The 23970-nt window shown below is 38.3% G+C and overlaps 1 protein-coding gene across 8 annotated transcripts in view; it reads right to left on the reverse strand.

The window, feature by feature from the left end:
• The window catches only part of micu3a (mitochondrial calcium uptake 3a), a 74676-nt gene that overhangs the window by 33870 nt on the left and 16836 nt on the right, over positions 1-23970 (reverse strand). For 4 of the 8 annotated variants that reach the window (XM_078397936.1, XM_078397909.1, XM_078397960.1 and 1 more), the window contains exons 3-8: positions 21488-21519; positions 18746-18824; positions 8410-8457; positions 7337-7419; positions 1523-1597; positions 1113-1154 (exon numbers count right to left, since the gene is read on the reverse strand). In XM_078397936.1, the coding sequence (XP_078254062.1) occupies positions 1113-1154; positions 1523-1597; positions 7337-7419; positions 8410-8457; positions 18746-18824; positions 21488-21519 (359 nt within the window). The remainder of the gene's footprint in view (positions 1-1112; positions 1155-1522; positions 1598-7336; positions 7420-8409; positions 8458-18745; positions 18825-21487; positions 21520-23970) is intronic. The other 4 variants (XM_078397952.1, XM_078397945.1, XM_078397927.1 and 1 more) reach the window with 1 other exon arrangement.

The following is a 23970-nucleotide window of genomic DNA, read 5'->3' on the forward strand; positions in this document are numbered from 1 at the left end:
TTTGTTCCATAGGTTGTCATGTATAAAAGAGAAGTGAGCTGGCCTGTGGTTGGGGCTTCAGCAGAAGGGCACTGTTGCTGAACTAGGGGATGGAAGTACCAGGGCTGTGATGTGGATCAGTGACAAAAAGAAACAATCAGAAGGATGGAAACACTGAGGTGTAATCAAAAGGATATGGTGTTGTTTACACTCACTTTGGCTGTAACTCAATATTAAAGCATTGGGAAAGAGTACAGCACAATAGAAACCAGTGCAAATGGTACAGTTGGCTGATCCTTAATGCTATATGGGTAAGAGAGTCAGTCTATTTGGAGTCCTTTTCTGGAGAAAAGGAATAGGTGACATTTCGGGTTGAGAACCTTCTTCTGAATTTTTTGTGTCTATCTCCAGTGTATACCAGCATCTGCAGTTCCTTCCCAATTATTTGGAGTAATGCTTGGAATGTTACGTGGATACCATTGATAAATGAAAATGAAAATGTGCAGAAATTCGTTACATTACAGATATAAGAGAATTACCAATTAATTTTTTTCCTTAAACTAGTATGAGACTGTTTTGTTTTCCATCTAGCCAATGTGTTGAAAGAATGACTGCAAAATCTGGTTCAGATTATTTTTTGCAGTCACTGGAAATTATTCACCAATTTTTTCACCTTCCCAACATCTATGTAGTCTAAAACAAATGTTCTTTTCATTTTCTAATGCATATAAAGTAGCATTTACTCAATTTATTATTCGCAGCAATCTTAACTAATGATTTTATTGACCTTTACATTTAAAAAATCGAAATATTATTTCAGAAAGCCGTACACGTTATAGCACTTTTTAGTAAATAATGACATGAAATTATTAGATTTCAACAATTACCTAAATTCAATTCAGATGAACCTTTTAAATAAATAAATTGACCATATTTAGCCAAGCTTCTAAATGATTGATATCCACAAATGTGTACTGAAAATAAGGTAGAATTTCTATTATTTGAAATCAACTTTGGGGTGCTGGATATTGTTAATCAAGATGCATGCTATATCTTAATACTCAAATATTACACTCATAAAATGCATCCTGCATAAATTAACACTGCAGATATAATTAAAAAGCTATACATACACTGAAAGCAGGAGCATATTGATAACCAAAAAGTTGCAGATTCTTACATGGTATATGGTGTGGTGTCAAGTTAGAGATTGTAGTCAGCAAATGAAAAAAGGAAAGGAAAAGGAAAGACAATGTAATTAGAAAGAGCAGTCAGTCATACAAACACCTTCTCAGATCAAACCACACAGGCAGAACAGAAACAAGGTCTTGGGTCTGATATTAATATTTCCCCTTTTATTCTTGAGCCTTGATCTGGTGAATATGATTTATGTATGGTGCTCAAATTATCACTCACAGCTCCGTTTTTTGAAGATTTAGTAATTGACATGATGTAAGTGATATTAATCAGACTAAACTGACACTGGTATGTTTAAATAATCAGCTTCATCATAGATCAAAACAGGAAATTAATATGTGCTTACCACTTGTGCAGACTTCTCTTCATCATCACCTCTTATTCCTCTTTTCTCATTTTTCTTTCTGAAAATTTCCTGAAGCTACAATAAAATATTGTGGAAATAACTCATTCAAATCTATACATATGTACAATAATAAATCAGCAGTAAGTTCAAAGCTGTGTTACTAAACTTTATTTTAACCATGACCATGGGACTGCTGTTAGAATTAAGAGTAAAGTTTACATATGGATTTCACAATGAAGCAAGCTAGAAAGTGAATTTATTTTGAAGACTATTTAAGAAACATCAAAAATCCCTAAATAACTGCCGAGAAGACAGTTGGTAAAATATGTAAATTGTTATAATTCTGGTACCATTTTCCTGTCACCTATATAGCATTTATTATTGTTAAAGCTTTACTAATGGTCCTAAACTAAACCAAGATTTTAAAGATCACTACTCATGATATGTTGCTAATCAAACAAAAGCAATCTATATCTTTATTTCCACTCTCGATCAAGACTGAAAATTTAAAAGTTTTAAAATGTTTTAGGTCACATTTGTTCTGGAAGTAACACATATACAAAACTTTCTAAGGCAAATTATTTAATTTTGTTTTACATAAACAAAGATCATACATCCACATATTGAATTAAAAAGTTTGCACAACCTTAGATTTATACTTGCACAAACAGCATTTGTTTTCAATGTACACCGAGAAGCAATAGTATTAGCATTAGAGCACGTAAACTGAAATACTCATGTTTACAAAATCTTGAACCTGGGAAGTACTGTTGTGGCCAATAAGGAAAAAAAGAAAATGCTGTAAATACTCCCTCCTCCTGGTCAGTGTAGGAACTCCATATTGCCTAAGTGAATAGGGAGCTAATTCCTAAGAAAACACTGCACAGCAGGATTTGAACAACAGAGTCCATAAATGCTTAGAGGCTTTTATGGAAGTCTGATGGTGTCACAATGGCGAGACTGGTAGAGCTACTGCTTCAGAGACCCGGGTTCAATCCGGACCTCAGTTGTTGTCTGCGAGGTGTGTGTATATTTTCCCTGTGACCTCGTGGGTTTCCTTCGGGTGCTCCTGTTTCCCCTGATATCCCAAAGAGATGGATAGAAATGAGGAATTGTAATGGTAAAAATACCCTAATGGGAGTTATCTACAGGCCCCCAAACAGTAGCCTCGACATAGGGTGCAAGTTGAATCAAGAGCGAAAATTGGCATGTCGCAAATGTAATGGTACGGTGGTTATGGGAAAATCAGGTTGGTAATTGACCCCAGAAAAGAGAGTTTGTGGAGTGCTTCCGAGATGGATTCTTAGAACAGCTTGTACTGGAGCCTATCAGGGAGAAAGGCAATTCTGGACTTAGTGTTGTGTAATGAACCTGATCTGATAAGGGGACTCGAGGTAAAAGAGCCATTAGGAGGCAGTGATCACAATATGATAAGTTTTACTCTACAAATTGAGAGGGAGAAGGGAAAATCGGAAGTGTCAGTATTACAGTATAGCAAAGGGAATTACAGAGGCATGTGGCAGGAGCTGGCCAGAATTGACTGGAAGGAGGCCCTAGCAGGGAAGACGTTTGAACAGCAATGGCAGCTATTTCTGGGAATAATGCAGAAGTTGCAGGATCAATTTATTCTAAAGAGGAGGAAAGATTCTAAGGGGAGTAAGAGGCACAAGGGAAGTCAAGGACAGCATAAAAATAAAAAAGAAGTGCAACAGAGCAAAGAGTGGGAAGCCAGAAGATTGGGACTCTTTTAAAGAGCAACAGAAGATAACTAAAAAGGCAATACGGGGAGAAAAGATGAGGTACGAGGGTAAGCTAGCCAATAATATAAAGGACGATAGTAAAAGCTTTTTTAGGTATGTGAAGAGGAAAAAAATAGTCAAGGCAAATGTGGGTCCCTTGAAGACAGAAGCAGGGGAATTTATTATGGGGAACAAGGAAATGGCAGACGAGTTGAACCGGTACTTTGGATCTGTCTTCACTAAGGAAGATACAAACAATCTCCCAGATGTTCTAGTGACCAGAGATCCTAGGGTGATGGAGGAACTGAAGGAAATCCACATTAGGCAGGAAATGGTGTTGGGTAGACTGTTGGGACTGAAGGCTGATAAATCCCCAGGGCCTGATGGACTGCATCCCTGGGTACTTAAGGAGGTGGCTCTAGAAATTGTGGACGCATTGGTGATCATTTTCCAATGTTCTATAGATTCAGGATCAGTTCCTGTGGATTGGAGGGTAGCTAATGTTATCCCACTTTTTAAGAAAGGAGGGAGAGAGAAAACGCGAAATTATAGACCAGTTAGTCTGACATCAGTGGTGGGGAAGATGCTGTCAATTATAAAAGACGAAATTGCGGAGCATATGGATAGCAGTAACAGGATCGTTCCGAGACAGCATGGATTTACGAAGGGGAAATCATGCTTGACTGATCTTCTGGAATTTTTTGAGGATGTAACTAGGAAAATTGACAGGGGTGAGCCGGTGGATGTGGTGTACCTCGACTTTCAGAAAGCCTTCGACAAGGTCCCACATAGGAGATTAGTGGGCAAAATTAGAGCACATGGTATTGGAGGTAGGATACTGACATGGATAGAAAATTGGTTGACAGACAGAAAGCAAAGAGTGGGGATAAATGGGTCCCTTTCATAATGGCAGGCAGAGACTAGTGGGGTACCTTAAGGATAGCGGAGGCAGGGGGTATGGGGAGAAGGCAGGAATGGGGTACTGATTGAGAATGATCAGCCATGATCACATTGAATGGTGGTGCTGGCTCGAAGGGCCAAATGGCCTACTCCTGCACCTATTGTCTATTGAGATGTGGATTTGGAGCTTTATTGCCCCGAGTGTGTAGGGAGTGGTTGCAAAAGTGGGATGACATAGAACTAGTCTGACCAGGTGATCGATGGTCAGCAAGGAATCAATGGGCCAAAGGGCGTGTTTCCATGCTGAATCTCTTAACCAAACCTGGCGATATAGGTTGCAACAGCGAATCATGTCAGGTGAATTTCCCCGGTAGAGTGGAACGTGAACCTTATTTCTTATCACTATTGGTTTCAGGCAATGGCCTTGTCAGTACCCCACAGACTACTGCTATTTACTGCTGTGGAGACACAAGAGGGCGGCACGGTAGCGCAGCGGTAGAGTTGCTGCTTTACAGCGAATGCAGCGCCGGAGACTCAGGTTCGATCCTGACTACGGGTGCTGCACTGTAAGGAGTTTGTACGTTCTCCCCGTGACCTGCGTGGGTTTTCTCCGAGATCTTCGGTTTCTTCCCACACTCCAAAGACGTACAGGTATGTAGGTTAATTGGCTGGGTAAAATGTAAAAATTGTCCCTAGTGGGTGTAGGATAGTGTTAATGTATGGGGATCGCTGGGCGGCACGGACTTGGTGGGCCGAAAAGGCCAGTTTCCGGCTGTATATATATGATATGATATGATATGATAAGAGACTGTAGATGCTGTAATCAAGAGCACAAATCTGTTGTATGACTGGTGCATGGTGTTCATCTTAAAACATAACCATCCCTCTGCCTCCCCAGACTTCTGACTATACACTGCACTCCAAGTTTATTTTTTAACTTAAGGTGGAGTGCTTTAATAAAAAATCTGCCCTTCCAAGGTAAGACTGCATCATAGAATTAGAATAATGAGATTGGAAACTGCCTTTTGGCCCATCCAGACTTTGCTGTTTTCAAGCATCCACTTACACTAATCCCTTTTTTATTCTCACATTCCCATCAATTCCCCTCAGATTATACCACTCAATTACGAGGATCATTTTATGTGGTCAATTTAACTACTAACCCACACATGTGGGAGGAAACTGGAATACCCAGATTAAACCCAAGCAGTGACCATGCAAATTCTATACAGACCGCACTGGATATCAGTAATACGTCTGGATTGCTGGGGCAGCTCTACTGGTAGTTAATGTAAAAATACACTTTTTCAATTATTTGGGATTGTTTGACCAGAATGTTAATTCAGACATAAAAACACTCTGACCTTGCAGTTCTGCATTAGGTTTCTCTTTTAAAAGATTTTTAAGATGTTGGATCTGGCAATACTATCCAATAATTGCTATTGAAGTCAGCATAGCTACAGTATGTTTTTACTTGTAAAAATATTAAGATAAACTTTAAATGATATGTTCAGTATTAAGATTTCTGGATTAAGTATTTCTGGATTTTATTGTTAATTGTTACGAAGAGTGAAATATAACCAGCTCAGGATACAAAATATTTTCCATAGCACATTAATAGAACATGGTGTCAGAAGGAACTGCGAATGCTGGTTTAAACTGAAGATAGACCCAAAATGCTGGAGCAACTCACAGGACAGGCAGCAACAAAGGAGAGGAATGGGTGACGTTTCGAGTCTAAAGGGTCTCGACCCGAAACATCACCCATTCCTCTCCAGAGATGCCGCCTGTCCTGCTGAGTTACTCCAGCATATTCTGTCTATACTAAAATGGTATTTGGCAGGGTAGGCTCTCTATTGAGATAGAGGTTTATATAAATTATAGAGGTTTATAAAGGTTTGACATTCCATTTCACTTTACCGTTTCTGACACCATTTTGTCTCCTTTTCACCTCTAACCTTTGTCACTTCGCCATCAGTAACCTTCACCCCCCCCAGCGCCCCTCACTTGAATCCACATCATTTGCTAGGCTTTGTCCCATCATACCTCTTTTTTCTAGTTTTCTCCTACCCTACTGTAATCAGCCTGCTGTAATCAGTCGGACCTGCACTATTGACTGTTTTTCCGTCTACCGATACTGCCTGGTCCATTGAATTCCTCGAACACTTCATGCATTGGTCAAGTTCATAATATCTGCAGTTTCTTGTGAATCCCTAATTCATTTACTAACCATCTGGTCCATAAACAATGGGATCACCTGGGCAACCCTGGCCTCAGAGGTAGACACAAAAAGCTGGAGTAACTTAGTGGGTCAGGCAGCATCTCTGGAGAGAAGGCATGGGTGATGTTTCGGGTCGATACCCTTCTTCTCTCGAGAGATGCTGTCTGACCCGCTGAGTTACTCCAGCTTTTTGTGTCTACCTTCGATTTAAACCAGCATCTAGTTTTCTTTCCTACACATCTGGCCTCAGAGGTATTCTTTTTCCCAGTTCTTATGAAAGTCTTTGATCTGAAATATTAACTGGTTATTATTTGTTGATTATTTCCATCATTTTCTGCTTTTATATTAGCCGTTGGGCCCAAACCACTCCTGCATTGATGCAGCACCCTCTCCTCCCTCACTCCCCCCCCTCCTCCTCCCTTTCCTCTCCCCCTCCCCCTCATCCCCTTCCCTCACCCCCCTCCACACCCTGTCTCCCCCCCCTCTCCCTCTCGCTGCACCCCCTAGGGTTGCCTCTCCTGCATTGGTGCAGCACCCCCTCCACCCCCACTCCATATCCCTCCCCCACTCTGTCCCTATCCCTCCCTCCCTATCCCTCCCTCCCCCCCTCCCTATCCCTCCCTCCCCCCTCCCTATCCCTCCCTCCCTATCCCTATCCCTCCTATTCCCTGCTATAATTTTGAATTAAGTGCTCACTCCAATCGACAAATGTGCACAGTATAAAAAAATGCTGAAGGGCAGATAGTTTATAAAAATACATGCATATTTCAAAGCTTGTCAGGATATTTTCAATTAACTTGCCATAACCTTTTACATGCTACAAGGCTGCTGCAGAATAATTCTTACATTGTCTTCAAAGCTGGTTTTAAAAAGCAAAATCCATTAAAATATATATTTTTTACTAATTACAATAAACTAAAATTAAGACAAAGATATACAGTTTAAAGTACATACCACTAAGAACTCCTTCTTATCCACCATTTCATTGCCATCAGTATCAAACATGTTGAAAGCTATTTTAAAACCTGCATGGGGTTCTGCAACATTTATGCAAAATACATTAGTTATAAACAGTAAAATATTTAAGGGGTGTACACTATCAAATCTAAGCAAATATCACTTTACAAGTAAATCTCCTGAAGAGTATGAAAGTAAAATACAGTGTGACAGGCTACAAATTTAAAAAAGAGCCTTCCTTGATTATAATGTTAAATATATTTTTATATCTCAGAATAATTAAAAGTAAACAAAAACAATTTTAAGTATCTAGATGTATTATTTAGTTTGAACTTAACAGCTTTCTAGTTTGCCATTTGGTTTACACTAATTTCCTATTTCATTAATGATTTCATGTGTCATTAAGATGTTATTAGAAGACATGTTGCACTGTTTCCAATGCTGTAGAATTTATATAATGCCTTTAATTTGCTGCTTTAATAATAATAACTACACAGATGAGAATACGATTAGTGGAGACAATCAAATGACACGCATTCAAATAATTCCAAAGAAATTAATTGAAATATATAGCATTATTTTGCCATCTGGAACAAAAACAGGTTAATATTCCCCAGAACAAGGAAGAAAAAGAGCAGGAGAAAATAGGGTTAAAAGAAACAAATTTGAATGCCACTAAGTAATGGCTAAAGTTTGAAATTTCTATGATTCAGTCTCAAATATTTAAGTGATTTAAGAAATTGAAAAAAAACAGAAAACCAAAACAGAAAAGTTGGAGGCAGAGAACTTAACAGTTGGCATGCTGATACACTTAAGCTTGAAAGGAATACTCAACATATAGAAAATAAAGTTATTACTTAAATTATTTTGATACAAGGTTTAAAGGTGATAATGGTTTCATTTTTCCCTACTTCAAAAAACATTTGTACTTTAATCAAAATATTAGAAAAATGAAATTTAGATTGCCTTTCTGATGATTTATACAGGTTTGTAAAATGGTATCATGTACAAGTTCTAAAATATGCAAAGTATTTGCTGAAATTATTAAACATGCCATTTTCTCAACTCACTTGTTAATATGCACAAAAGAAACAAATATTCGGTGTAGGCAATCAGACCTAGAATAAAAGTGATATTACTGATTATTGTAAGAAAAATCAACTGCACATTTACAGCATTTAGAAGAGCATTTGAAAAAAAAAGATTGTGGAGTGTATGAATTGCAGTGTATTTCCAATGTGTCAAAAACATCTAGAATTGTAAGTGGAACAATCACAATCTAGTTTCTATCCTTTAGAACAGTTTCCTGTTTACACTAAACCTGAATGTTAAAGTGCACTTGTTGAGGTTAAGTAGTCTAACTTTACAACCTACTGCTTTTGTCCCCTAAAGCATATAAAAATAGAGAACAAACGGTATAATTGACCTTCTAAGTGGCTACAAACTCAAATAAAATTAAGATACCTGTATGACATTCATTTATGATAAGATGCTCCTTGGGATTTGATAACAGGGTGTAAAACATCCTTAGGTAATCACTCAATTAGTGTGAACAGGTTTTTTGTTTTGATTTGTTTTACAAGAAAGAGATTGTCTTCTAACAAAGAGAGCAGTATATCCAATGTGCAACAAATAACTAAACATGAAGCAACTATTCGCTGTTGAAAAGCATTTGCTTCTTTACCTGTAACAGAAGATTGTGACCAATAGTCAAGAAGAAATCGCAGTGAACATACCTTGAATGCACTGAGGTTATTGGAGAAATATTTTGTAATAGTTACCACAAAAAAAGACTTCCAGAAAGATCACAATGATAACACAAAGAAGTCTTGAGAATAATAAAGAAAATGTACACATTGATTAATTGTGATAATGGAGATTTTTTTACATTAGTGGCATTGTTACTGTTTAAATATAACAATTGAGGCATAAAACACAAAAAATAACTACTATAATTATAAAAGGAAATTGCCAGCCAAAAAATATGCAGAATATCGAACCTGCCCCAAACTCATGTCAGAAATGAATTAATGAAGCAAGGCAAGTAAACGAGGTCCTGAGAAGTTGCAGAACATTCCAATAGTCCAATGTAGGGAGCTAATCATAGATGATATACTGTAACATGAAATTATCATAAAATACTCCAACAGCATATTATTTTTAAGATTCCATTCACTCCTCATATCATTTGTAGATTTTCTAAAAGATTGTCCTATTGGAAGTTGTGCTCACAGGACATAGGTGACCTGAATTCTTACCCAGATGTGTAAGCAGATATGATAGTTGCGTTAAGGAGGCTTTTAGATAGGCACCTGAACATGCAGGGAGTGGCAGGAGATGAATCACCTGCAGGTAGATGGGATTAATTTTAATGTAGCATCATGTTCAACATAGACATCGTGGGGCAGAGGGGCCTATTCCTGTGCTGTACTGTTCTATGGTAAATGGCCAAATATCTTTTGCACATCTTCAGAAGGGTCTCGACCCGAAACGTCACCCATTCCTTCTCTCCTGAGATGCTACCTGACCCGCTGAGTTACTCCAGCTTTTTGTGATACCTTCGATTTGTACCAGCATCTGCAGTTATTTTCCTACACAGTGTATAAGTTAATGGGTTAGTAAACTGAGTTTTGTACATATGGAGTCATGAATTTGAGCCGGGGAATTTCAATTTAAATAATTAAGTAAATCTGGAATAAATAAATAAATCTGAAGATTCATTGTCAGTAATGGTGCAATTAACATTCAAAAGAAAAACAAATCTGCCTTTTTTTTAAAACTCGGCCTGGTCTACTTGCAACCTGTTAACTCCAATTCCCTCTGAAAAGGTCCCAGCATTCAGTTCAGTTACATACTAGTAAGCTCACATCCTATGAATGAATCAAGAAATTTGACTGCTTTACAAATTGCAAGTTAAATTTGTGTCTAATTTTGTTTCAGATCAATATTGATGGAAAACATCTGGCATTAACAAAGTTACTAACATAGTGGAATATTTATATTTTATTCAGAACTATTACAGAAAATCTGTCCGAAGGATACAACCTTACATCCATTTTCATTTATTTTCATAAAAGCTGATCCTATTCATCCCCCCAAACAAGAAAATAATTTATTAAACGGATGGGACAGAATTTGAAATGAAACATATTTTACCTATTTTTGGACATGAGGAACAAATTTCACACAACAAATGTACATTATTTAAACTACAGCATAAAATAATTCATAAATTGTTCTTTTCTAGGTAAGATTTTGCTATTGTTTATGCTGCAGCACCTTCAAAGTCTGGTGTGTTATAATTATGGCACAAGTTTATATAAGCAGTTTTTTTCAAAGAATAAGATAATAAATTTATCTCTCGGTATTTGATCCCTCTGAGATTCTTCACTGTTGAGACAATAATTGATAGCTTCAAATTATTCACTTACAAGTACAAACAGTAAACAAAATAAGTGTTTTTGGACAAATGCAATCAGCCCTTTCCTTTTATATCCATACAAGAATCATGAAAGCCTATCTTTGATTAACTAATATTATGGATTACAAATACATAATTTTGAATAACGTTAAAATATTCTGACTAATTTATTGAAGCCAAATGCTGGAACCACAAGTTTGATGCTGACCATGTTTGGTGCATGCAGCATCCAATTTAAAAAATGGAAGAGCCATTCTTATGTGCTCTCCTCATGCAACCCCATCCCCATCTTTTCTTCGCCTTCGCTCAGCCCGCCTGAACCTACCCAATCTTCCGGTTGCTGGACACTTTAACTCTCCTTCCCATTCCTACATAGACCTTTCTGTCCTAGGTCTCCTCCATTGTCAGAATGAGGCTAAATGCAAATTGGAGGAACAGCTTCTCATATTTTGCTTGGGCAGCTTAGAGTCCAGTGGTATGATTTTTGATTTCTCTCACTTCAGATAGCCCCAGCATTCCCTCTCTCTATCCCTCCCCCTCTCAAGTCACACTTGCGTCTCATTTTCACCCTACAAACAGTTAACAATGGAAAAAGTTCCTTTATCATCATTAACAATGATAAAAAGTTCCTTTATCATCGTAACATTTTTGCATATCTTTTATTCATCTCTCCACATCACCATCTATATCTCTCGTTTCCCTTATCCATAACCAGTCGGATGGGTCTCCATTCCGAAACGTCATCTATTCCTTCTCTCCAGAGATGCTGCCTGTCCCGCTGAGTTACTCCAGCTTTTTGTGTCTATCTTCCATCTTTTCTTTGTTCTTCAAAATTCCCATGTTGCCTGAAAAACCCATGTTCGATTTGCCTGCAACTCAACATTTAAATCTTGAAAGAGGTTTACAGTCCTTCTGGAGTCCGAATCAACATCATATATAACATTTGCTCTGAATATGACAATGATGTACTACGCTTCATATTTCTTGAACTATCCACACCCTTGTCCACCACAATAATATCCGCAACTTTTAAACTGCCACTTACTCAGAATTCCAATGCACTCCAAAAGCCAAACATGCTGCTGTCTAGAGTTAATACTCCTAAAATCCTCCCCCCCCCCACCACCACCAAATTTCTCATCTTCTCACTCCTTGAAGGCATTTCTGAAAACATTCCTGAACTAAATTTTTGAACACTTTCTGAAGTCTCCTTCTTTGGCTTGATATTAATTTTTGTTTTATTACATTCCTGCGAAGTGCCTTCAAATATTTTCATTGACTGCTTTAGAAAAGCATGTTATTTCTGCCTATAATTCTCAAAAGTAGATCTGTGGAAGTTCTGGTGTGTTATTCATCACAAAACTCATTGTTTATTAACCAATGAACAAAGATAATACTGCAAAGTTTATCTTGCATCACTTAGGTGTTTGAGTGTATTATGCAATTGAAACTCAATAGGCCACAAATTACTAATTGAACAGCTGCTTTTGGTTGAAACAGCTGACATGCTGAACGTCAACTTGGTAAATAGTAATGATAATGAAAAATTGTGAGCTATTTTCCCAATGACTCAAACATGGGCTGATTAACTGACAATAACTGTATGGAATACACGTTTTTGCTCAAGTTTAAAAATACTGTAGAACAGAACATGTGAAAAGCTACATTAATATAAATGCAGACCTCCCAACATTTGATTTTACAAATTTATAATTTTGTTCAAAATTCAGAATTTTACATCAAAATTCATAATATGGCGCATAATGCAACTTTTCAGCAAAAGAAAAGTATGCACGCCAAATGCGCATATGCGTTGCGCTACATTCATGTGCGTAAAACGACTTATTTCCAACAGTCTGTAGTTCTTGAACTACATGTACAATGTCAGGCCTATCATGAGTATATTCTGCTATTTATCGAAGGTTATTGAACAGAGATACTTTCTGCAACACTAAAAAATTGTTTTGTTTTGTTTTTTCTATTTTGTTTTTTCCTTACACATTCCATTTCTCTTGGTATTGAATAAAAGAACAATGGTCATAAAATGTAAGACTAAGTTATGAAGAAAGAGTTGATATATGCGACTAGACTAAGCATACGGAAGTACTTGTTGAAGTAAATTTGATAATTAATTGATAATCAGCCCAAAAAGGCGGTAAGTGGCTTTTCTGCTGAGTTTTATATTTTAACCCCGTCTTAATTATTTGATAGTTATATAATCTTGCACTTAAATTTAATATTTACTCATTACAGTTCCACCACTGATTTTCTGGCACTCTTGGTTCCAGAGCTTTGCTGGTTTATCCAGCTGGTTAAGGAAGTCGGCTATGGGGATAGATGTGCTGGCTCCAGCTGGGCTGGAGTTCCAGAGCCCCGGCCGCAGGGTGCAAATTCAACCCACCAATCGGCCATGGATGTCCCGATGAGGTCGAGATTGGCTGCCTTGCCCAGCCTAGGTGCCACATTTTTGGGGAGACTTCCAGGGCGGGGGGGGATTTCTCGCAGAACCCCTAACGACCGAATTGACAAATTGGCCATGGAAGTCCCGACAAGGTCGAGATTGGTTGCCTTGCCCAGCCTAAGTGCCACATTTTCGGGGAGACTTCCAGGGCGAGGGGATTTCTCGCGGAACCCCTAGCGACCTCTAGCAGCCAAATTGACAAATTAGCCATGAAAGTCCCGATGAGGTCGAGATTGGCTGCCTTGCCCAGCCTAGCTGCCACATTTTTGGGGCGACTTCCAGGGCGGGGGGATTTCTCACGGAACCCCTAGCGACCTCTAGCAGCCGAATTGACAAATTGCAATTACCGAAAAATGGAATGGCGGAAATGAAATAAGAAAGCGAAAACTTTCCGCCAAATTTGGAAGGGTTGGGAGGGGTGTAGATGGATAAAATACAAGACTGATTAAACACTATCAATTTACTGAACAAATTCACAAAAAAATCATGTCTAAGTTAATAAATTCTGGACAGCACTATATTTTTGTTCACAAAATGGAAGGAATTTAATATAAAACCTAATTGCATTGCTTAATAGAGGTTGCACATTTCTGAAAATTTGTATACCAGGTCTTGTAGGAATGTGTTGTGCATACATGTGAAAGGCAGTGCTGGCACAGTGGTATCAAATGGCATGCAACACACACCTTAAAATTGTGCGCAAAATTTATGCGTGAGCTTGAAATAGATGAGATAAAGGATAGATTCATAGTAAACATGGTCTTGCATGTTTATATAGGAATCTGTTTATTCAAATCCAGACATTTTTCCTCCAGGCATGTTTATGATTGCACTAGCCTTTGCCAATATTCCCTCCAGGTATAAATCAATGTTTATATAATGAAAATACTTAATGCCTACTGAATTACAAAGTATTGGTGTGTTTCTTTGTGAAGGCCATCAAATTCTTGTCCAAATAATTGACACTGACAAGCCAGAAGTTTAAATAGATGTTGTTTACAGAAAAATTCCACAGCAACACCTCACAAAAAGCTTTCTTACATACATTGTAACTCAATGCTACTCTAACAGTTAATACTGATCACTGTGAATAGAATTAAGAGCATAAAATTGTCTTGCTAGTGAGGGACCTCAAACAGACTTAGGCATTCTCGAGTGCCTTCACAAGGCCATCTAAAGATGAGGTTTGTTTGACAGCCAACATAATACCTTTGTGAGTGCCTTTGCTTTGGTTTGAAACTCAACACCAGGATTAACAGGTTTCAACCTAGTTCTGGTGCTCAGTTTCAGTTCCAACATAGTTATTTGGTCCGAGTGTGGAAAACTACCTACATCACAGGTATTCACTGTGTAGGAATTAATTCTTCAAAGCTCTAATGGCAGCTTTATCCATCAACAATGAACAAGATTTTGGACATTTAAGGTTTTTAAAATCGTATAAACTCCTACCAACAAAGGTATGAAAATTCAAAGTAATTTTAGCATTTTTTCCAATTACTTTGATGGGTAATGTTCCACAAATTACAACACACTTGTTTCAGAGTTATTTATTTTACTAAATTTTCGATGAAACTTGAAATATGAATGTTTCCAAATGTTTTAAAATTTCAAATTACCAATGTAAAACAACAAAATTCTTTTGTGGGGGTAACTGTATTAGCATAAAGTTAAAAGAAATGTAAAACATGTTACGCTACTTTAAAGTATAATTTAACTGCATAAAAGTTGATAAAATACATCTATAATCCTCTCAAAAATTATTGTCACATTTTCAGACTGTTAAGCTATTTTTCAATAGAAATTGTGGTTTTGATCATTTAGTTACTAGTCTCGAGCAATGGTAAGGCTTTCGATAATGATTAAAGATATTTTATAGTCAATTTTCTTCATATGTAGGCATTTTATTTTATGTTTTTTATCTTGCCCAAATTTTTAAACTAATTTATCTATTGTTCCATCTGGACTATTTACTTGATTTAAAATGCTAGTTTGGGAATTATATCACCTTTAAGTAAATGCACGTGATTAACAGAAGCGCTGTGGAGGCTGCAGTTATTTCATATTGGACCCAGCTTCATATTCAATGCTAAACCAGGCCCTGGGAATCAGAAAACCCAAAAGCCCTGGGCACCAGTGACCATCGTGGTTTAATGAAGAACCTAATATAGTGGGCGGAGTGCCAGATACAACAAAAACTGGAATGCCAACCTGGCACAGTTATAACATAGGACTTCACTGATAGTAGAACTAAGTTATTCCATAAAGGAATAGATCCAGATTGTGGAGTTCTGCAACATCCAATTTTGAGTAGTGAAGTACAATGAAACAGTCAGGCAGAGAAGACACCATGGACATATTTAGTCTCATTCGTGTAGAAGTCATATTGAGTACAAAAGGCTAATGAGTTTGTAAACATTAATGGGAGGTCCTGACTGGGATGAATTATCTCTCTTCTACTAAGATTTCCATCAGGGACGCCAAGATTTAGTTACATTGAATGGCTTCAACACAATTCCTACTTTTTCCAATAAATAACTAAGCAGACTGGTTACTAAAGGATATGGACCTTAAAAGCATTGTGGCTGTAGTGCTCTGGATTTGTGTTCACTTGAATGACAGAAAATTACCATCACTGCCACAATGTCTCTTTGGTATACACCAAGGCATCTTTGATGGTACCTCCCAAATAGTGCCATAGTGGCACAACTGGTAGAGCTGTTGCCTTACAGTGCCAGAGAACCGGGTTCGAACCTGAGCTCTGATGCTGTCTGTATGGAGGTTTGCACATTCTTCCTGTGACCACATGGATTTCCACCAGGTGCTTCGGTTTCCTCCCACATCCCCACACGTGTGGATTCATAGGTTAATTAGCCACTGTAAATTGCCCCTAGAGTGTAGGGAATGGGTGCAAAAGTTTGGCCAAAGGACCTGATTTCATGCTTCATCTCTCTAAATTTCTACAGATCTGAAAAATAAAGAGCACATCCATGAGAACACTACCATATTTAAGTCACATGTTTTGCTGTTGTGGAAATATACCAATGTTCCTTCATTGGCACTGAGTAAGAATTCTGGAATTCCCTACATAACAGGTTTTACCAATATATACTAAACCACTGCATATAATACTTTTTTTTTCTCTCTCTCGTTTATTATATTGTTTACAGTGTACCATGTTTACATATTCTGCTGTGCTGCTGCAAGTAAGAATTTCATTGTTTTATCTGGGACATATGACAATGAAACACTCTTGACTTAAGGAAACAAATGTACAAAATAACTTTTATATGATCGGCTATTAAGGTGGATACATCTGAAGAGAGAGACAAGAAAGGAGATTGCTAGGGGCTTGACAAAGATCTTTGTATCCTCTCTAACCACAGGCGAGGTCCCAGAGGCCTGGGGAGTAGACATTATTGTCCCTTTGTTTAAAAATGGAAATAGGGATAAATCCTGGAAATTATAGGCTAGTGAGCCTAACATAAGTGGTAGGGAAACTCTTGGAGAGGATTCTTATAGATAGAATTTACTCGCTTTTGTAAGTGAATTGGTTAATTAGTGACAATCAGCATTGCTTTGTCCAAGGCTTTGGGAAGGCATTTGCCAAGGTCCCTCGTGGTAGGCTAATAGAGGAGATCAAGAAGCATGGGATCCATAGGTAGGTTACAATCAGAACTGGTTTTCCCTGTAGAAGACAGAGAATAGTGGTGGAAGGGTATTATTCTAGCGGGAGATCTGTGACCAGTGATGTTCTGCAGTTGTCTGTGCAAGGACCGGCTGTTTGTGATACATATAAAAGACAGAGGACAAAAATGTTGATGGGTTGGTTTGCTGGAGCATTAGAGCATTAGCAGTAAAGAAGGCTGTCAAATGATACAGCTGGATATAGGTCAGTTACAGACATAGGTGGGGAAATGACAGATAGAGTTTAATCCAAGTAAGTGCAAGGTGCTGCACTTTGGGAGGTCAAGTATAAAGGGAAAGTATAACAGTTAATGTAAGGACCCTTAACAGCATTGATATACAGGGGGATCTTGAGGTCTGAATCAATCCATAGCTACTTGAAAGTAGTAATGCAAAAAGATAATGATAAAGGTGGCGTATGGTATGCTTGACTTCATCGAATTGTTTTCTCTAGAGCATCAGAGGCTGTGGAGAGAATTGACTGAAATTTGAAAAAATTATGAGAGGCAGTCGGCAGTTAGGGATGGAAATTTCAGCTATGATAGAAGTGTTTAACAAGCGTTTATATAGGCACATGGATATGCTTTGAATGGAGGGTGATGGATCATATGCAAGCAGAGGGGATTAATTTAACATGGCATCATGCACGACAGACATCATGAGCGAGCCAATGAACCTGTTCCTGTGCTGTACTATTTTTATATTCTTAAAAAAACCCAAGACTTTATTGGACAGGATGCAGTGCGTTGCAGTACAAATGCTATCATATTTTGATGTGACATAATTAAGGTTGTGAGCAACTATAAAATTGTCAGAGTTTAATATTGTGCTTGATGGAATGCTGTCTTAAAACATGGCAAAAAAATTCTCCCAACTCTTAATCTGAAAATAAAGAATTCTAGCTATATTAAATTTCTCGAGTGTAAGAGAAAGATGTCTCACAATGCAAGTCTTTCCTTTAAAAAAATCTTCGCTCATAGCTCCTATCACCGCTTCTTAGTTGAAGAAAATAACTGCAGATGCTGGTACAAACCGAAGGTATTTATTCACAAAATGCTGGAGTAACTCAGCAGGTCAGGCAGCATCTTGGGAGAGAAGGAATGGGTGATGTTTCGGGTTGAGACCCTTCTTCAGACTACCTGAAGTTTAGTTTAGTTTAGTTTTTAGTTTAAAACTAGTGCGGAAATAGGTCCTTCGCCCCACTGAGTCCACACCGAACAGCAATTCCTGCACATTAACACTATCCTACACACACTAGGGACAATTTACATTTATACCAAGCCAATTAATCTACAATCCTGTGCATCTTTAGAGTGTGGAGGAAACTGAAGAACTCGGTGAAAACCATTGCAGGTCATGGGGAGAATGTACATACTCCATATAGACAGCACCCGTAGGAGGGAAAGAAACCCGGGTCTCTGGCACTGTTAAGGCAGCAACTCTATTGCTGCGCTGCCCGTCTAATGTTGATAATATAAGTAGAGTTCAATTTAAATGCCGTGAACTTTAATAAAATCATAATAAAACTTGTACTAACCAAATAGTAGTGTAAATCAACCATTGTTGACCATAAATGTAAATAAAGTATAACATTCCAGAAATACTCAGCCAGCCAGACAGTATTTGCAGAGAGAAATCAGTTAATATTTCATATCAATGACCCTTCAAGAGCAGTAGTTCCAGCATTTTGTATTTTTATTTCAGATTTCCAGAATCTGCAATTTTTGCATTTTTAGGTCATAAGCATCTTAGGTTGTTATCATGGGTCACTAGTCACCACAGATATGAATTTACAATGAATAACAAAGTGATAAAAAGTCATCAAGTAAATTTTACTGACCTTTATCACGCAAAGTTCTAAAGAGTCTTGAAGATCCCTTCCATACTGGCGGAGTTTCAGTAAGCATATTTTCTAAATCCTGCAAGTTACATTTGGAAATAACATATTTTGTGAAGTAAGAAACTTCTTCAAAAATTTCTTTAAGACAATTGCATTCCCAAATAGTTTCTAGGATATTTTTGCAAAGATGCCAATTGCATTACTACACAACAATTTTCTGATCCAAATTCAACAATTGGGTTTTATGATTATAGGTCTGACGACAGGTACACAACAGTGCTAACGGTTTCTCTTTTTGTAGATGCAGCCTGACCTGTTGAACATTTCCAGCATTTATCATTTAATTTCAGATTTAAGAAGTGTCTTAAAGGTAGAGGAGAATGACAAATAGGAATTAAATAAGGAGATTATAAAATTGAGGTTTAGGTCGCAAGGCCATCAATAGTGGGGAGTGGAAGACAAGATTGAAGGTGTTAAGTGCTGTGGAATGCTGGTGGTAGATTACAGAGATGGGAACAAGCAGGATTTCACACACATCCATTAGAATTATACACTACCACCTTAAACATGGAATGAGCTGAGGTTTACAATGGCTGATGAATGGGAGGTAAACCGAAAGAGAATAGAAAAATGAAATTGAAGGTGATTAAAGCATTGGGACAAATGAACGAGAGGCCAAATATGTACATGAAACTGATACATTTAAAATAATTTATTCAATTCGCTAGCTTTTGCATTAATAGCAAAATAACTGCAGGATACCTTTTGAAGTTGCTGAGTGTAATTAACTTGAATTTCTGTGGTAATTTTGATAATATCAATCTTGGACAACACTAAACGTGGATGTGCACAGAGTCATTGAAGCCTTTTAGCCCACCATATCCACGGTGACCTTTTGTCCTAGCTACACGACTTCCATTTGCCTACATAACCTCATGTCTTTCTCTGCCTTGCCTTTCTAAGTGCTTGCTAAGTGTCTCTTAAATGTGTGTATCTGATTCCACAACCTTCCCTGGCAACAATATTCAGATATCGACCACTCTCTGTGTGTAAAAGAAAATTCCCCTCAAATCCCCTTTGAAACTCCTGCTCTTCTTAGACATATGCCACTTGCTTCAATACCCTTATCATGGGGAAAAGAGTCTGAGTATCTGCCCTGTTTATGCTTCTTATTATTTTATGTACCTCTATCAGCTCACTGCTCAGTCTCTTTCACTCCAGGGACAACAAGTCAGGCCTATCCGATCTTTCTCCCATAACTAAAATCCTCAGACCAAGGCAACATCCTGGTGAATCCCCCCTGCACTCTCTCCAATGTTACCATATCCTTCTCATGGTTATACAACCAAAACTTCACACAATACTCCAAGTGCAGTTGACCAGCCATGCCATGCCTTGGCAAGCATGCCATTTATCTTCTTCATCACCCTATCTACCTGCATTGCTTCTTTCAGGGAAGTAAGGACATGAATCCCAAAGTCCCTGTTTATCAACATTCTTTAATGCCCTGCTATTTATTGCATATGCGCTGCATACGCCTATTTGACGTCCCAAAATATATCAACCACACTTGTTAGGATAGTATAAAGGATTTAAGTAGTTTATTAATATACAAACATTTGAATTGGAGCAGGTATAGACCATTCAGCCCCTTATAAGTTCCAAATAAGATAACAGTAACTATTTAATAAGATAACAGCAAATCAGATTTTGGCTTTGACTAAACATTCTTGCCTACCCTCATTAGTCTTTCACCTCATTGTTTTTCGGGAATCAACCTGACTGTGGTATAAAAAATATTGAAAAACTCAGTTTGCACCTCCCTTTTAGGAAGAGTTCCAAGGACTCGTGACATTCTGAAAGAAAAAGAAAATCACCGTATCCGTATTTAGAGCTGAACTTTTCTTAAACAATGCCCTCTAATTTTAGATTCTCCCACAAGAGGAAACATCGTCCCCATCTATCATGCCAGCACCCCTTCAGGATCAACAGAAATCTTGTTTACTTGGTGAATTTATTTTGGAAAAAATATTTTACTTCTAACCTATAGACAACATAATATTTAACATTGTCAGCAAGATGATGAAATATTCTGTATTTGACTTCTGTGACTATGCAATGATCTCCACCATTTACAAGTTTTAAATTCATTTTTAAATCAATTAAAAAATTATACAGTAAAACTGCAGTTTCTGAAGAGGCACTGAAGGTTTAAATTCTTCAATATTTTTGAATTTACTTTGTTCTTTCTTATTTTTTGACAAATTTACTTTTATTTTACGAAAGGACAAAGTGCTAGAGTAACTCAGCAGGTTTGGCAGCATCTTTGGAGAACATAGATAGTTGATGTTTCGAGTTGAGACCCTTCTTCGGACTGAAGTTACTCCAGCACTTTGTGTCATTTTGTGTATTGTGTCTTTATTTCTACTCTTACTATTATTTTATTTTGTTATATCATATAGGCAACTAAACACAAATTAGTTAAATTTCCTGTAAAAATAAGACACTCAAAGCTCTTTGTAATTTTGATCAAAATTCAAGATCTGTTACTGTTTTTGTGTTTGGAATCTGCAGAGTGTCATATTTGATGTAGATAAAGGTATTAGAAAAAAATAACTTGGTAGTCATTTATAGCCATAGTAAGGAAAGGTTGTTTGTTATGGTGTGAGAACTTGGTTTGATGGCCAGCTTACAGGTTCAACCAGAAGTGAAGATTGGTCCCATTGTCTGAAAATCACTCACCTGCCTTGAGAGTGATCTCCGAGACTTCAACCCTGCAAAAACAAGAATCGTTTCTTAACTTGTGTTAACTATAAAGATTATACCAGTATCTGCATATTAAACTTGGAAAATAATATCAATGGCTATTAATAGGTTTTTACATTTGAGCTCAAAAAAGTGTGCTAATATATGATTGTAATTACATTGAATTGTAACATGCGTTGTGATAGATTGTTTTTACTGGTCAGTGAGACAGCAGTTAAAGATAAGCATTGAAAAGTCTGGAAAATCCTACAAATAGAAATTAAAATGTTCCCTGTAAAAGAACGACACTAATTGGTCAGCAAAAATATTTCACATCTGCAATCAAACCTACACCAATGACCAGGATTCGGGATAGGGTTGGAGGGGGGGGTGTATTGGTGGTGCTGGCATCTTCAACAGTGGGAGGACAAGAGGAGTTCAATCCATGTTCAGTCCTGACCTCGGGTGTTGTTTGCATGGAGTTTGCATGTTCTCGCTGTGCGTTTCGTTCGGCTGTTCCATTTGATACTACATCCTAAAGATGTGTGGGTTGATAGGTTAATTGGCCACTGTAAATTTTCCCCGGTTTGTAGGTGAATGGTAGAATTTGGGTGAAGGGACGAGAATGTAGGGAGAACGAAAAGGGATTAACAAAGCATAAATATAAATGGGGGTCAGGACACACTCAGTGGCGCAAGGACTAATTTTCCTGTTGTACCTCTCTATTGCTATGAAGCGAGACCAGAGTCAGAGAGTCGATCGAGGCCATAGAGAGATTTGAAAACAAGGAAAATAATATTAAAATTGAAGCACTACCTGACTACCTGAAGTCAATGTAGATCAGGAGCTAACACATGATTAACAGGCATAGAGATTATATGTAAATGAAACGAGCTGCGAATAAGGCGACAAGCAGAATTTTGCACAAATTTAAACTCATGCATTTGAAAAACAGGTGTTCTGTTTTGTGAAAATCCCAATTAGTATACATGACAGTAAAACAGGTAAGGAAGGATTCTTTAGTAGAAAAATGGACAAAGTGCTGGAGTAACTCAGTAGGTCAGGCAGCATCTCTGCAGAATATAGAAAGGTGATGTTTTGGGTCAAGACCGTTCTTTAAGACTGATTGTAGGGGAGGGGGTGGGAGGAAAGTAAGATTGGAGAAAGAAGACGCAGGACAAAGCATGGACAGTAATTGGTGGGCACAGGCAAAGGTGGGGTTTGATAGGCAGATGGTTGGAACATAGGCCAGGAATTAAAACCGAAGGAGTGAGACAGAAGGATTGGAAAGTTGCAAATTGTAAAGCCAGAGAAGGGAATGTGGATCGAAGGAGAGGGGGGTTTGGGAGAAACAGGTGAGAATCCAGGTGGGACACAGGGAGGGATGGAGGGTAAAGGGGGAGTGTGGGAGAGAAATAGATGGGGTGGTGTTTTCTTAAAATTGGAGAATTAAATGTTCGTACTGTTGAGTTGTAAGCTACCCAAAGTGCTGTTCCTCCAGAATGCCAGCAGACTCACTCTGGCAATGGAGGACCAAGGCAGACAAGTTAGAATGGGAATGGGAAGGAGAGTTAAAATGGTTAGCAGCCAGGAGATCCAACAGGCCTTGGAGGAGCAAGCGCAAGTGTTCGACAAAACGGTTGCCGAGTCTGCATTGGTCTGGCTGATCTACAGGAGGCCACATTGGGGACATCAGCTGCAGTAGATGAGGTTAGAAGACGTGCATGTGAACCCCCGTCCCACCCAAAAAGATTGCTGGGGTCCCTAGATGGAGGCCTGGGAGGAGATAAAGGAACAGGTGTTACATCTCCTGCAGTTGTTGGAAAAAGTATCTGGGGCAGGCGTGGTTTGGGTGGGATGAGATGAGTGAACCAATCGGTTACGAAGGGAGCGGTCCCTGCAGAAGGGGAAAAGGGGTGAAGATGGGAAGGCGTGACTGGTGGTCGGATCACGTTGGGGGTGTCGGAAATGTCATGGGATGATGTGTTGTATGTGGAGGCTGGTGGGGCGAAAGGTGAGGACTAGGGGAAATCTATCCTTGTTTTGTCTGGGGGCTGGGTGGGCAAAGAGGAATTACAGGACACAAAGGAGATGTGGGTGAGGGATTTATCTATGATAGCAGGGGAATCCACATTTACTAAAGGACATCTCAGATGTCCGAGAATGGAAAGCCTCATCTTGGGAGCAGATGAGGTGGAGACGGAGGAATTGTGGATGTTGTAGGAGCTAGTTTAACCAGGGCACCGAACGGTCACTCAGTGATACAAAGGTGAGAGAAGTCAAATGAAAACACAAGAGACTGTAGATGTTGGAATCTAGACCAAAAAGAGCTGTTGGAGGAATACAACTGGTCAGGCAGATTCTGCAGAAGGAAATTGAAAGTTAACTTTGAGGTGGGACCCCACATCTGAGCTATATGCAATCTTGGTCCACCCAGAAATGCAAGGCCTCTGAAAGGTGAGGTGTGCATGATCTGGTGT

This window comes from Rhinoraja longicauda, chromosome 1 (genome assembly GCF_053455715.1).
Source record: "Rhinoraja longicauda isolate Sanriku21f chromosome 1, sRhiLon1.1, whole genome shotgun sequence".
In the NCBI taxonomy this organism is placed as follows: Eukaryota; Metazoa; Chordata; class Chondrichthyes; order Rajiformes; family Arhynchobatidae; genus Rhinoraja; species Rhinoraja longicauda.